The sequence below is a fragment of the Sus scrofa genome, chromosome 15 (genome assembly GCF_054392235.1).
Source record: "Sus scrofa isolate SSC_HxYL_T2T_F1_AM1 chromosome 15, Sscrofa_HxYL_maternal_Yorkshire_Landrace_v2.0, whole genome shotgun sequence".
In the NCBI taxonomy this organism is placed as follows: Eukaryota; Metazoa; Chordata; class Mammalia; order Artiodactyla; family Suidae; genus Sus; species Sus scrofa.
Window position 1 is genome coordinate 52,425,260 of NC_139397.1, and position 15,566 is coordinate 52,440,825.

Consider the following 15,566-nt stretch of genomic DNA (forward strand, 5'->3'; position numbering starts at 1 on the left):
GCGGTAATCATTGTGAATGTCTCATACAAAGAGAAAAGCAAGTGTAGTTTATAACCTCAGAGGCTGGAGAACTTTGTGTTGTATTGCTGGGTCACTCAGGGTGGAGGTGAATGGGAAGCTGAGAAGGGAGTGATACTTCTAACTTCTGTTAATCTGCTGAGCTATTCAAGTTTCCCTTCAATATCCTTAAAGTTCATTGCTTATTTCTGGAAATCCTCTCCCTTCATACACTGAAGGGCTAGGTTGGCACCATATCTTTCACAATATAGTGATTAGATTGTACTATATACACTGTATAAGATTTCAAGAGCAGATGAATAGATTTCACGCAGAGGTTAATTGATGCTGGAGATAAAAAATAAAAAAGAGATCCCCCAAAAGAAGAAATTTGCCAATTCTAACAGTCCATTTACTAGAAAGTACAAAACTAGGTCACGTGTATTTTTTATCAGAGCACAGGGGCAAAACTCCACTGGCATGTCCACTAACAAAGGAATCACTCAAAATGAGAATATTAATTGATTTGTGACAACTTGTATAAATCCTTTTAAGAAAAAAAGTATCAGTATTTTCTGGACTTACCCCCAAAGTTAATAAAACCAATCTACTGTTTACATGCACTTATTCAGGACCCTAAATACCACACAGCAGCACCCCTGCCCCATTCTTCACGCATCCCTTTAATTGTTGCTCCTTTCCATCTACATGATATGGTTCAGAGGGGCTGACTCTCAGGGGGTTGGATCTGTGGTGGGAAACCACATTCCTATCAAGGTGGCCCCAAGAGACAAAAATAGCTACTGAGACAAATAAAAAAAGCAGATCGATTGCAATGTCTCTCTAAAAGTTAAAAATAGCCCCATTTCCTAGTCATGGCAGCAATGCTGGACAACTTAGTGGGGCCGGCTCCTCTACTGCCCTGTCCCCACTTTTAGGGGATAGAAAAGTGTTCTATTCTGTAGGAACTGGAAGTTGAGTGCTAAAGTACCTTGAGTAGAAGGCAAAAAATGCTGGGGAAAAGAAAATCTGGTGGGAGTTCCCACTGTCGCACAATGGATTAAGAATCCAACTGCAGTGGCTCAGGTCACTGTAGAGGCATGGGTTCAATGCCCAGCCCACCTGGTGCTGTGGGTTAAAGAATCTGGCATTAAGAAATAGCAACAACAACAACAACAACAAAAGACAAAAAGACAAAAAAAAAAAAAAAAAAAAAAGGAGTTCCCATCGTGGCGCAGTGGTTAACGAATCCGACTAGGAACCATGAGGTTGCGGGTTCGGTCCCTGCCCTTGCTCAGTGGGTTAACGATCCGGCGTTGCCGTGAGCTGTGGTGTAGGTTGCAGACGCGGCTCGGATCCCGCGTTGCTGTGGCCCTGGCGTAGGCCGGTGGCTACAGCTCTGATTCAACCCCTAGCCTGGGAACCTCCATATGCCGCGGGAGCGGCCCAAGAAATAGCAACAACAACAACAACAACAAAAGACAAAAAGACAAAAAAAAAAAAAAAAAAAAAAAAAAAAGAATCTGGCATTACCGCAGCTATGGCATAGGTCACAGCTGCAGCTTGGATTCAGTCCCTGGACTGAGAACTTCCATGTGCCATGGGTACAGCCATAAATAAAATAAATAAAAATAAAACTTATGGTCTCAATTGTTTTTGCACCTTTTCCTCCACTTTCTAGGCTGTTATTTCTTGCTCTATTTTTTTTTTTTTTTTTTTTTTTTTGGTCTTTTTAGGGCCACACCCATGTCATATGGAAGTTCCCTGCCTAGGGGTTGAATCAGAGCTACAGCTGTCAGCCTAAGCTGCAACATACACCACAGCTAATGGCAGTGCCAGATCCTTAACCCACTGAGCAAGGCCAGGGATCAAATCCATGTCTTCATGAATACTAGTCAGGTTCGTTACTGCTGAGCCACAACAGGACCTCCTCTTGGCCTAATTTTTGTACTTTTGACTTTCTTTTTAAAATTATGCCCTATGCAATATATTAATAGTGCTCCTTTCTAAGAATAACAGCAGAATTGCTTGAATCTCTTCTCTTTCCTATTTTTTGTTCCACCATTGTCTGCTTATTTGTTTTATTTTGTTTGATATTTCCTCTTATAAGAGTTTCCGCAAGTTAGAAATAGTCCAGAAAAAAAATTGTTTCATTTTAATATTATTTCATTTAATATTTTATTTATTTCACTAATTCACTTATTAATGAATTAAATAATACAACTTATTTTCTAAGTTGTTTTCAGTTTCCAAATAAGATGGATTTTTATAGAAAAGGGCAAAAGAATCTGAAATGATCAAACAGGTGAAATTCACTTTTGAGAGAAGAAACTGAAAGTCCCAGGCTCATTTAATCGAACAGAAATATGTTTACATTTGAGCCAGCAGCATGTCACACATGTCTGCACTAACTTCAAATGATCTGTTATCTAAAAACCTTGATGGAATATTACTCATCCATAAAAAAGAACAAAATAATGCCATCTGCATCAACAAGGATGGAACTAGAGACTCATACTAAATGAAGTAAGTCAAAAAGAGAAAGACAAATATCATATGATATCACTTATATCTGGGATCTAATATACATCACAAATGAACAAAGCTACAGAAAAGAAACAAATTCATGGACCTGGAGAACAGACTTGTGGTTTCCAAGGGGGAGGGGGAGAGGAAGGAGTGGGATGGACTAGGAATTTGGGGTTAGTAAATGCAAACTATTGCATTTAGAATGGATAAGCAATGAGGTCCTGCTGTATAGCACAGGGAACTATATCTAGTCACTTGTGATGGAACATGATGGAGGATAATATGACAGAGAATATATATATATATATATATATATATATATGACTGGGTCACTTTGCTGTACAACAGAAATTGACAGAACATTGTAAATCAACTATAATAGAAAAAACAAACATTTTTTAAAAATTAAAAATAAAAATAAAAACCTTGCAGAAAATGCAGTAGAGGGTTTCTTCAAGGTATGATAGTTCAATTCAAATTTTATCATGTTCAGTGTATTTTAGTTATCAGGTAACTTAGATAAAATTTACTTTAAAATGACTATTTGTTTTGTCTAAAAAGCAAAAATAAGACTAATAAGACAAAAGGTAATTTTGTCACTTGATCTCTGAGTGACAAAATTAGATTGTGCTATGCCTAAATTTTAACATGAAGAACTAAAATGACTACACCGAAGTCACAGATGGCCAACACACATTTAATCTCAAAGTGAGTAATTTCCTTAGTCTCAACATTAGCTTTACAATTCCCCAAAGGATTATATGTCAATTATAACCCAATAAAGTTAAGGGGAAAAGAATTCCCAAAAGGAAATTACTCATTTTAAAGACAAATGTATATTTTTATGAAGTCAAATGGACTTTTACGTTTTTAAAGATTATAATTATTTTATAATGATCAGTTTTTTGAAAAGCATGTATTGTGAAATTTTTGTTCTTGTTGGCATTCTTGAACATATAGTTCTTTATTATATTGTTGCTATGCTAAGCATTTCATAAACACCAGAAAGAATAGGAATTATAATTTCATAAGATTTGGATAGGGGATAATTTTCTTATTGTCTTAAAAGTGGCTTTATAAAACATAAGACATTTTCCTCAGATCTACTTATAATTAATTATTGTAGATATTAGTAATCTAAGGCTACAGAATTTCCAAGTTGTCATTTACTGTAATACATAAATAACTGACGACTGATACAATTCCTTAGCCCTTATGAAAATTAAGATTTTTAAAAATATCTTTTTTATGTTTTACTATCTGCCACTATTTCTGGTTTGACTTGAAGAAATTATATCCAAAACAAACAAAAAGTCTGGAAAATAAATATTTTTTCATTTCGTTGCTCTCACCTTGATATTTTGTAGCAGACCAAGAAATCACTTTTTCTTTCTGAATTGCATTAGTCTTTTTTTGTTTCTCTGTTAGTTTATGAAGTGCTAAAGAAAACACAGAACAATAAACATTAGGCAAGGAAATAGCATAAATTGGGAGTCGTTATCATTTGCTAAATGAAATGATGTCCACAAACTCCACTCCACCGTCTCCCCATCCCCCAGCCTTTCCAGACTGTAGACCGTGCACAGAATTTTCATGGACTATTGAAGTGTTAGGTCAGCTCAACTGAGGCAATAAGCATCCTAAAGAAATAGCATCTACTGCATTGGAAAGAATGCACACACAGAGGAAGGAGGGATAAACAAAACAGGAAAGAAAAAAAAAACAAAAAAACACTGCAGAAACTAATAATAAGTACACAAAGTACACAAGTGTATTTATTACATTTTGCAAGCACTTTGTTCTACATTTCAAAAACGCCACCATCAAGCTGTTGGCACATTTATGTACAAAACAGATTAATTGTAATGCCTGCTACAAAGCACTCTTTGTGAAAATACAAACTCTAATACCAGAAAAAAAAAGCCAAAAACATCAACATCATTACATAAGTTTAAAAGACAGTTTTAAAAATCATCACAAACTGTTAAGACACAGAACCAAAACACTATAATATAGAATTTAAAGAAGCCCATTAATACTTTTGCTGAATATCTGTAATACTGCATATATCAGGAGAATGTTGAACCAGTAAGATAATCTAAGTGTAAAAAAATGAAGCAAAACCTCAAATTAATTAAATAATACTACAGAATGCATAATCATGCCACAGATAACCCTAGTAATACCCCCCCACCTACTACAAGAACTTGTAAAATTATGGATGATGCATGACTAGTCGTTGTACAAAGATTGTTTCACTCAATAAATTTTATTAGAAATGCACTTACACTGAGAAAAGATTTCACAATGGTCAAATCAGTGCACAATACTACCTAGTTTTTATACACTGACAAAAATGTCTTGTCAGGCTACATTGTTTTAAAAGACACTTTACAGCATTCTTGTAGCATTAGAAGTAACCGAAGGAAGAGTTAAAGTTAAAACAAACACCAAATTTGGTCCAATAATACTGATTGCTTTTTTTTTTATTCCTTTGACACAGGTATGTCTTATAAATGAATACGAATGAACATTTGGTTAAAATGACTTACTTGAAATAAAAACACAAATATATCACTACGCTTTGAAAGGACACATTGTATGGTGGCCTCTGACCACTCTTTAAAAAATGCTACAGGTCAACCAACATAGATTGGAAGGCTGCAAGCAAAGCTATTATATTAATGGAAGCCTTTTCAAATATATCATACACATTTGAGGGATAGTTTACAGAGGTGCAATCCATTAAAAATTTTTAAGGTAGGTAAAACAATGTCTGAAGGGTTAGTGTGCTTATTTTTAATATACCACCTTTGTAAAGGTAATTCGACATTAGCATAGCAAAAGTTCCAATCCAGCCACTGCTTATATCACAAAGAGATCATTCGCCAGTAGTCCACAGTAGTTATCTCCTTTAAAATTGTCTCTATACTAAACTTTAAAAGGTAAGCCTGGTGTCACAATCTTAAAAAGGTAACTAGCCATGCATTAGCATCACTGTTTCTACATGCTCAAACATAAACATGAGTAATCAGAGAGAAATACCTTTTAAGTACATCAAGAAAAAATACAATGTTAACAAAGATAAGAAGCACTTTTTTTTTGACCTACTCTTACAAATTTAGAAATTGCACCTTAGATTGATGAAAACATTAATCAGGGCCTATAGCAATGTGGCCACTGATCTTCAGACAAGTTTTTCATATTTCGAGTCATCATGATATCATTTCTGTTCTATTCATAATGTACAATGATCCCTTTGAAGGTTACCTGTAGTTAAACTAGTTACCGAAATCAAAATTAAAAAGTATAAAAAGCTATTTTTCTTTTCAAAACGTAAGAAATAATGCAAAAGGTGTAATGTATAACATGGAATGGTTAAAAATCAAAGAAATCTCTGCATCTGACACTGTTAGTCTCTTTGATCTTACAGAATTATTAAATGAGTTTGAGAAATTTAAAAAAGAAAAAAGGCTGGATAGGAGCTTGTAGAAGAGATCTGATTACACCAATTTAACAAATTAGGAAATTAAGTGCTAAACAGCAAAGATTTGTAGTCAGGTGATTCATAAGTCACCCTCCATATCATTGATGAGGAGCACTTTCATTTTCTTTTTCAAAAGGTTGGATGGTTGGATGGCCTTTAGTTAAACATCAATTCATCTGAATGGTGGAAAGGACGGGCAGGTGTTTATGTGTATGCATTGAGCCGCTCTTTGGAGCGAGTAGAGTGGATGTCATGAAGCTCTTGCTCCTCCTTTGACTTGATGTCCTCATACTTCTGCATCCGGCAGGCATCTTTCACATAAGCCCAGTTGGCAGACAGAACCATAAGGTAGTGGACCTAATCAAAGACAAAGATAATTTATACTGGGGCTTTGTTCTGTGTCTTCATTACACCTTCCTATCAGGAAAGAAATATTCAAATCATATACTTCTATAGAATATGTTCATTAATAAAATGTAATGATTTCTGTTGTAATATGAAGAATATAAATAAAATACATTCCTTCCTCACTCCTTCTGCTATGACATCATCTCAGCTCACTTTTTTCAGCATCTCTTTCTTCTCTTTCAATGCTGATGTATCCAAGAGTCTTAGTCCAATATTTTTAATCTTTATGTGATGTTTCCTGCCCTTCTGCCCTCACTTACCCAAACTGTAGACTATACATTATATATTTATGTTTTCTAATCCATTATGGGAAACAGCTTCACATATGTTTGGAGGCCAGTCAACTTGAATTAATGAGCTGATGTATTGCTCACTGTGCAAGAGAAAGAGGGATCACGGAAACCCCCAATAACCTGTGGATTTAATTATCAAGTTAATTTTCTACACAATGAACTTTGCACTTTCCTCTATATTGCAAACTACAAGAAAGCAAGCACTGTGTCATATGGATTTTGTGTATTATATTCATTCATAATAGCTAGAATAGTGCCCTGTTCAAGAAGGAAGCTCCTGACTTGCCTTGAGTAACAATATAACTCAAGGAATGAAGCTCTTGATTTCACCTGAATTAACTCAGCAATGAGCTCAGTTATTTGTTTTTCTTTCTTTCTGTCCTTCATAGTCCATATGAGAGAGAAAGCAGTTTTCCAAATGGTGGATTTTGATAGATGACTAGGAAAGACAAACTAAGTTGTTAGGTATGTATTTTCTCTGCATTTAAAGGGTAGACAATATTTTTTATCCACAATTTAGTAAATTAGAACACAAAATTTTTTGTTGAAGTATAGTTGATGTACAATATTATATAAGTTACAGGTATACAGTATAGTGGTCCAAAATTGTTAAAGGTTATATCCCATTTATACGTACTATAAAATATTGGCTATATTCTCTGTTATATAATATATCCTTGTAGCTTATTTTATACCTAATAGTTTGTACTTCTTAATCCCCCACCCCTATGTTGCCCCTCCTCCCTTCCCACTGGTAACCACTGCTTTTTTTTTCTATACCTGAGTCTGCTTCTTTTTTGGTATATTCACTAGTTTTTTTTTATTTTTTAGATTCCACATGTAAGTGATATCACACAGTATTTATCTTTTTCTGTCTGACTTATTTCACTTAGCACAATGCCCCCCAACTCCATCCATGTTGTTGCAAATGGTAAAATTTCCTTCTCTTTTATGACTGAGTAGTATTCCACTGTATATTTATATATACACACACCACATCTTTACCCATTCATCTGTTAGACACTTAGGTTGCTTTCATGTCTTGGCAATTGTAAATAATGCTGCTATGAAAACTGGGATGCTATTGTTTTGTTGTTGTTGTTGTTGTTGTTTTCCAGGTATATACCAAGGAGTGGAGTTGCCAGATGATATGGTAGTTCTATTTTTAGTTTTTGAAGAACACTAAAATTTTGATTGGTCAAGACAGGAGGTAGGCTGGTTCTAGAAAAGTGCTAATGGACATATAGAATGCAAGGTCAATTCTAAATGGTGACTACTGTAGCATGTGAAGGAGGTCAACAGACAGCAGAAAGAAATTAACAAAACAATTTTGACACAATGATATAGGAAAGAGAGACATATTGATAAGTATACAAATAAGAATTTTTAGGAATGATTCGTTTTCTCTGAAATTTTGCATTTTGTTTAGCTTAGAAATTGTAAGCCACAAGGAAGCAAGAGCTATGAGTTATATTCTTGTATCCACAGCATTTTGTAATGAAAGCTTAATCACTGTACATATGTGGATCAAATAAGGCATAACAAAATTCTTGTAATACATTTTGTTGTTTCCTGTGCAGAGTGTTTATCAAGTGGTAGGTACTTAAAGTATTTGCTGCTGGAATGAATTTATTTTTATATGAAGTCTAAGAAAATATGACCCCTAAATTATTAAGTTTCTATGAATAAGATACTGAAAAGAATTTCAATATTACTCTAGTTCAGAGACTGGTGCATCCCAATAGGTCTTCAGACATTTCACCTGGCCTTAGGTTAACACAAGCTGTCAGGTAAATCAGCAGGTAAATCTTGACCATTGGAATTTGGTGATGTCAAGTTGATTGTTTTGGCAGCAGATAGAACTTCCTAACATAATAAAAGTAATGGAGTAGAGTACATGTTAACTTTAGTCCCAACACTTATAATCCTTGCCTTAAATTATAGATGATGGTTGAAATATTTTGGTGGAGTAGAATTCATCTCAATTGTTTGGTCTCCAATATGGAAATAATGATGGTAGTCATAGTGTGAGTGTTGAATGAGATCGTGATGAGGTTAATGATAGGTTCTACTTGTGACTATTGAATGGATTCATGTATGTAAAATATTTGATGGTGCTTTCAACAAAGTATGTTATAAAGAAATATGAGCTTATGTCAATACTATGATAGTTGTATTAATACTGGAAATAGTAGCAGTACTTATATTGTCCTTGTCTCCTAAGAACTAAACTTGGGATATTAATCAGTATTTAGATATTACTTATTTCTTAAGGAATTTATGCTTTAGATATCTAAAAGGATGCTTAATACTTCAAATAATCATCTAAATGCTTGCTGTTTGAAATAAAATTTATTTACAACAATTGCTAAACCTATGCTAAGTTTCTTAAGAACATCTTTCTTTTTTTATTTTAAAAAACGTTTATTTCATAAAAGCAATGCATGTTTGATACTTAAAAATCAGAAACATGCAAACAAATAGTAAATGATGAAATTTAAACACTTTCACAAACCCTCTAGATAGAGCCAGCCAATCTTGGCATCGTCATATCTATTCTTAAAGCCCGTAAGCATATATAACTCAAAAGGCACAGGCATTTTTAAGACTTTTGCCAGAAACATTGTTTTCACATAGTATATGGTATTAAAGTGAAACTTCATTATTGGGAATTTGTCAGTTGAAGTATCTTTTTTTTTTTTCAAGGCTTCAAAAATTTATTGTTAAATGCGTACATTTTATTATTTTTAATAGTTATTTCCCCTATACAATTTTTTTTCTACTGTATAGCATGGCGACCCAATTACACATACATGTACACATTCTAGCATCTAACTTTCTATTATCCTAAAATCTTTTGATAAGGTAATCTTTTCAGAGTAAGCATTTTTAGAGTCACTGAAACATTATTTGTTTAGGCAGGTATTTTTCACTAATGTTCCTGACAGCATGTGTTTTTACACAGAATTTTACACACACATATATGTTGCAAATGCAAACAAATGCTTTATTATGTGCCTCTTTTCAGAAAATATTTCGATGGGCCTCTTATACACAGGTATACGTCGCCTGAACATACATGTCCCTGAAACTCATCCATCACACAGGAATGTTTGTGTGGACATACATGTATAGATGTTTCCTTTTATTTCATAGCCAGGCTAGGCTGGGTGCTGCTTGGGATCATGAGGTTTGGAACATCACTTCCCAGACATCTGGATGATTCCCTAGAGCATATTCTAGCACTGATTTTATGTTAAGAATATAAGGCCTTTGTTTATATTTTATTGTAACCCCCCCCAATTAATCAGGCAGCATGATTTAATGAAGCATTTCATATCCTGAAGTGAAATTCCTACACAGAGATTTATACACGGAATCTAAAATGTTGAGCAATTAGCACGATATTAAATTAACAAAACATCTGAAAATCCTCTTTGGCCCCGACATAGTCACTTTTATTAGATATTTTTGAAAATCATTTTTAACGAAGCAACATCAAGTCTTAATACAAAAGTGCTTATGGAGTCACTAAAAATAACCGGTCTGAAATGGCTCACCAGCACATCAGCATTGTCTCGGCATTCCTATTTTAAGTCTTTGACAAAAGAAAAGCACTCATTTTTTAAAAAAGTATTCCTTTCACCAACACATTGGCCCATGTATTGGCACCATAAATAAAGGAATGAAGTAAATCCAAATTAATAAATCATTTTTTGCATATAGAATAGGCTGGTACCATTGATGAGGTTACTGAACGTCTTCTAGAATTCCAAACTACTTGTATTCTAGCATACAAAAACAAGGACTGAAGACCTTGGCTGCAAAAGCTCTTTCTGACGCTCAGAGTACGTGTTCATTGCTGCCATTTGGCATTTCAGTGAACAAACTGGAGTTCACAGTGAGTTACAAAGAAGAAACAAGGTCCTCAAAACTCAGTAAAAGCCTAACTTAACATTTTTAAAAAAAGGTAGACACAGAAAACATGACATAAGACTGCAGAGGTTTATGTGGCGAAAAATAAATTAATTCTTTAAAATAAGTGACTCGGGGAGTTCCCGTCGTGGCGCAGTGGTTAACGAATCCGTCTAGGAACCATGAGGTTTCCGGTTCTGTCCTTGCTCTTGCTCAGTGGGTTAACCATCTGGCATTGCCTTGAGCTGTGGTGTAGGTCGCAGACGCGGCTTGGATCCCGCGTTGCTGTGGCTCTGGCGTAGGCTGGTGGCTATGGCTCCGATTAGACCCCTAGCCTGGGAACCTCCATATGCCGTGGAAGCGGCCCAAGAAATGGCAAAAAGACAAAAAATAAAATAAATAAATAAATAAAATAAGTGACTCGGTACGGCTTTTTTATGTTCTTACTTAAGGACGATAAAAGGATAATGTACATCAAGGAATTGATTCCATAGCTTGAATATCCCACCAATACATGTGTGTATATGCTAAAGAAGTGATTTTTTTATAAGAGCAGTCTAGTATCTAAAAATGCCAGTGAGCCTACTTATTTTTGTTAGTGTTACCAATATTATGGAGTGTTTGAAACCCTCAACTGGTTATCAAATATTTGCTCTATTGTAATGATGATCTTTCTTTAGGTTAAACTTTGTTTTTCACTTATTTATTTGCCCAGTCTTCTCCTTCCCCCCATTTTTACTGATATTAAAATAAGTACGATTTGTATAGACATTAGACACGAGAGGTAAATCAACATCTATATGGGCAAGTTGAAAAACAAAGCCTCAGAGCCTGAGATCTTACCATAGCAATGACTGCTGCCCCAGCTCCTGCAAGTGCCACGATGAACAAGTGGAAGGTCATGTTCAGCTGCAAAGGAAACCACAGAATCAAAACATGGATCAGGGTTACAATAGAAGAGAGATAAGGTCGCCTGCCTGCTTATAAGAACTGTCTTCATCTTTAACAGAAGTGTGCCTATGATAAATCACTTAACCAAAAACATTATTGCAATATCTTTTCTCCTGCAAGTTGTTTAAAGCTTTGCAACTGCACCATTTTAATATAATTTCATTGTAAAGATGAGATCATGATTAATAATGATGGTTTCCAGTAATGTTATAACTACAGAAGCCTATGTTGTATCTTTTTAAATATAACTTTATAATTTTTCAACTTTTGGTAAAGTGCTAGTTTCTAGAAAAATTATCATAATTTTTATTGAAATAGGCATAGCATATACTTCATTTTTATTTTCTAGTCACCCTGCATAACATCATTGCAGTGAGCATGCCTCTGAAAGCAAAAGGGGAAATTCAGTGCAGATTTGATTCTATATTCAAATAGTGGAATGAAGCTAAGACCCTGACAAAATTAAAGACTGTAAAAACACTCACCTCAGTGGATTCACACATCCTCAGGAAATTCTCAGACACAGTGCAAATTTTCTTTTCCTCTCCAATTGTCACGATCCCTGCAAAATGGTGAAGATTACAGTTTAACATTATAAATGACCTCAAGATCCCAGAGAGAGAAAAAGAAACTCTAGCTGATAATATCTAAGCAAGTTTCATTTTATGAAAACTATGCTGAAATGGAAAAATTCTTTCTCTGCTTTTATTGCTTGATCATAATTATGAAGAGAACAATGGAATGGAATGGAAGATCAAGACTATTTAGGCCTCGAGCTATTTAAAACATTTTCAGTTTGAATTCAATGGACTCTAACCACCAGAATCTTCAGATTCAGTTGGGGCTCATTCATCGGTTTGGTCCATTAATGTAATGGTTTAGGCATCGAAGTTATTTTGATAACTGTGCCCCAGACTAGGATGAAGTCAGGATCTAAAAATATTCTGCTAGTACAAAGCCTCTGTCTATAAAAGCATATTGCCCAAAGGAACAATAGGCTAATGCTGAAAACAGTGCTATTAGTAAGGGGAACTAAGAAGTTATAATTCCACTCATATTTACCCTTGCACCAGTTGGTTTATGGACCATCTACATCAGAATCTCCTGGGGAATTATCACCCCAAGCTAGGGCTGTTAAATCAGAATCTGGGAAAGTCTTCCAGGAGAATCGCATTTTTAACAAGCCCTAGGTGATACACTGCAGCAAACCTCATTTTAAAGAAGAGAAGTGATCCAGTTCATCCTAAAGTGGGTCTCTGATTTTTCCGGAGAAGTACTGGAGTGTTAAACACTTGCATACACAAGAGGAAAAATTTACAAGTTCTGGGCAAACTAATACTTAAGCTCCTGCACTTGCTGCTCTTTGTTGAGTTTTAAGATGTGCATATCTTCACATATTCTTAGCTGAGGTGTGCCATCAATTCTCCATCTCTATGGAGCCACTACTATCTTGCTCTGCCAACAGTTTGTGCAATTATTTTAGTTAGAAAAATCTACTTGCAATACATCGAATGCAGAAATCCTTCTCTGTGTCCTTTCCTTTTTTTTTGCTAGGAGAGCTCTGAGAGGTTAAAAAAAAAGAACCTCCATAAAATTCATCTAATAAACCATTGTTAGTGAGAAAGCTTCTTAGTAAAGGCCATTTTCCCCCATGCTGACCTATTACAGCCTTCACTCATTCACGTGGAATACCTTGGCTGTACATGCATTTTCCGGCCCACTTCTATATTCACGGTGGCAGCAAAACTTCTAGAAAGCGCTGCCTATGCTCAGCCTGTCCTTCCCTTCTTCCATTTCTACTTAAACCCTTACTAGTCAAGTTTCACCCCAATCTTCCATGGGAATTGTTCTTGTAAAGATCACCTGTGCCCTCTACATTGTTAAAAATGGAAGATGACTTCTCAGTGATCCATTGGCCAGCTAGTGATTCCTGCTTCCTTCATGCTGTCTTCATTTGGGTTCCAAAATCCACCGACTCCTGTTCTTGCTTTCACACTCTCCCCAGCTCCTCCTTCCCACTATTTCTGTCAGGTTCCTCCTCTTCACTGGGACCTCCTTCCCTGGTGCTGCCAGGGGTTCAGGCCATGGTTATTTGTCTGCTTTGCTGCTCTCATCAAGTCTTAGAGCTTTCACCTTTAAGTATTATTGCGGCTCCTAGATCCACAGAGCCAAACCCCTCCCTCTCTCCCAGAATCAAGAGCCAGACATCCAGTTTCCTACTTGACAACTCTATTGAGATTTCCAATAAGCACCTGCAAATCAACGTGGCCAAAACTGGACTTGTGATCTTCTGCCTGCCTCACTCCTGAGCAAGCACTTATGGTTGGCTTTCCTGTGTTTTTCAATAGCTAATCCATTTTCCCAGCTGAATCAAAAACTGAATTCCTTCTTGAATCCTCTTTCTCCCCAGCCCATATCTAATCTATCAGAAAATCCTGTTGCCTCTGTCTTCAAAGTACATCCAGAGTCAGAGTACTTCTCCCCACTTTCCTTGCTTCTACCCCAGTCTGAGTTCCCCTACCACCCACAGATGACTGACTGTAAGAGCACTCACTGCCAGCCCTGCTTCTCCTCTCACTATAGTCTGTTCCCCACATGGCGGCCAGAGCCATTTTTCTATAATGGGATTCAAATCTTGCTTCCCTTCTGCCCAAACCAGGAAGTATTCTCTACTTCTTTCAGAATAAATGCCTCTAAATCAGCCATGTCCTGTGATGCACTCATTGTGCCTACAGGTTCCAGGGACTCTCAGATGTCATCTCCATCTCTTCTCTGGACTTGTTTATTCTGCTTCAGCCATCTGGCCTCTCTATTGTTGGGTGAAGATCAAGGCAGTGTATTGCAGCAGTAATTCTGCACTGGATCTACCTTCTGCTAAGAATACTCCAAAGTGTTCATTTGTATCATTTTTAAATTAGACTCCACGTGTAAGTAATATCTCTCATATGATATTTGTCTTTCTCTGACTTCACTTAGTATGATAATCTCTAGTCCATCCATATTGCTGAAAATAGTATTATTTCATTCTTTTTATGGCTGAGTAATATTCCATTGTATATACATACCACATCTTCTTTATCCATTCCTCAGTCAATGGACATTTAGTTGCTTCCATGTCTTGGCTCTGCCTCTTCCCCTTTTATGGACCCATGTGATTATATTGGGCCCACTTGGATCATCCAGGACAATTTTTGATCAGTTTATTTGTGCCCTTAATTCCATCTGTAACCTAATTCCCCTTTGACATATAACCTCACCTGTATGTATATATATACAGAGGCATGGCTGAGTTGAGAAAACTGTAGCCAAGATTTTACAAAATGAATTCTTGAAATACTTAGAAGAAAAGAATACAGTTCAGTAATTGGCAGCAACACATAGCTAAACACACAAGATGTCCTACTAATAGTGCATGTATCTAGTTTCTACACTAACACAAAGTGTCCTTTTGAACAGAGTGGATTAAAGTTATAATGCTGTTTATTTAGTTTCAAATCTGTCCTCTGTTCTGTCCTGTGCAAATAATGCAATATTCCTGGGGCAATGTTGCCTTCTCTAGAAAAAGCATGATGGGTCAGGTCGATGATCTATGTGTCTGTCAAACTTTGTTTTATTTTACTTTTTTTTTTTAACCGTTTTTGGCCACACCCACAACATATGGAAGTTTCCAGGCCAGGGATCGAACCTGAGGCACAGCTGTGACCTACACCACAGCTGTAGCAAGGCTGGATCCTTAAACCTCTGCCCTGGGCTGGGGATCAAACCCAAACCACCTCAGAGACACGAGATCCTTATCCGACTGTACCACAGTGGGAACTCTTTATTTTACTTTTTTTTTATGGGGATTTTTTTTTCTTTAAAAATTAAACAATGCTTAATATAATTGGAGCTCAATAAGTATTAATTGGGAAAACTGTGAATAAGTGAAATGAAAGTTTACTGGGAAAAGCTATGGGAATCAGATAAAAGCCAGCTGCGGAGTTCCC

At 35.9% G+C, this 15,566-nt stretch overlaps 1 protein-coding gene across 2 annotated transcripts in view; it reads right to left on the reverse strand.

Annotated features, from left to right (window-relative positions):
- Window positions 1-4,275: 4,275 nt before the first annotated feature.
- GPM6A (glycoprotein M6A) overlaps window positions 4,276-15,566 on the reverse strand; it is a 294,595-nt gene continuing 283,304 nt past the window's right edge. For both annotated transcript variants that reach the window (XM_021075300.2, XM_021075299.2), the window contains exons 5-7: window positions 12,066-12,142; window positions 11,473-11,538; window positions 4,276-6,370 (exon numbers count right to left, since the gene is read on the reverse strand). In XM_021075300.2, the coding sequence (XP_020930959.1) occupies window positions 6,218-6,370; window positions 11,473-11,538; window positions 12,066-12,142 (296 nt within the window). In that variant the 3' untranslated portion in view covers window positions 4,276-6,217. The remainder of the gene's footprint in view (window positions 6,371-11,472; window positions 11,539-12,065; window positions 12,143-15,566) is intronic.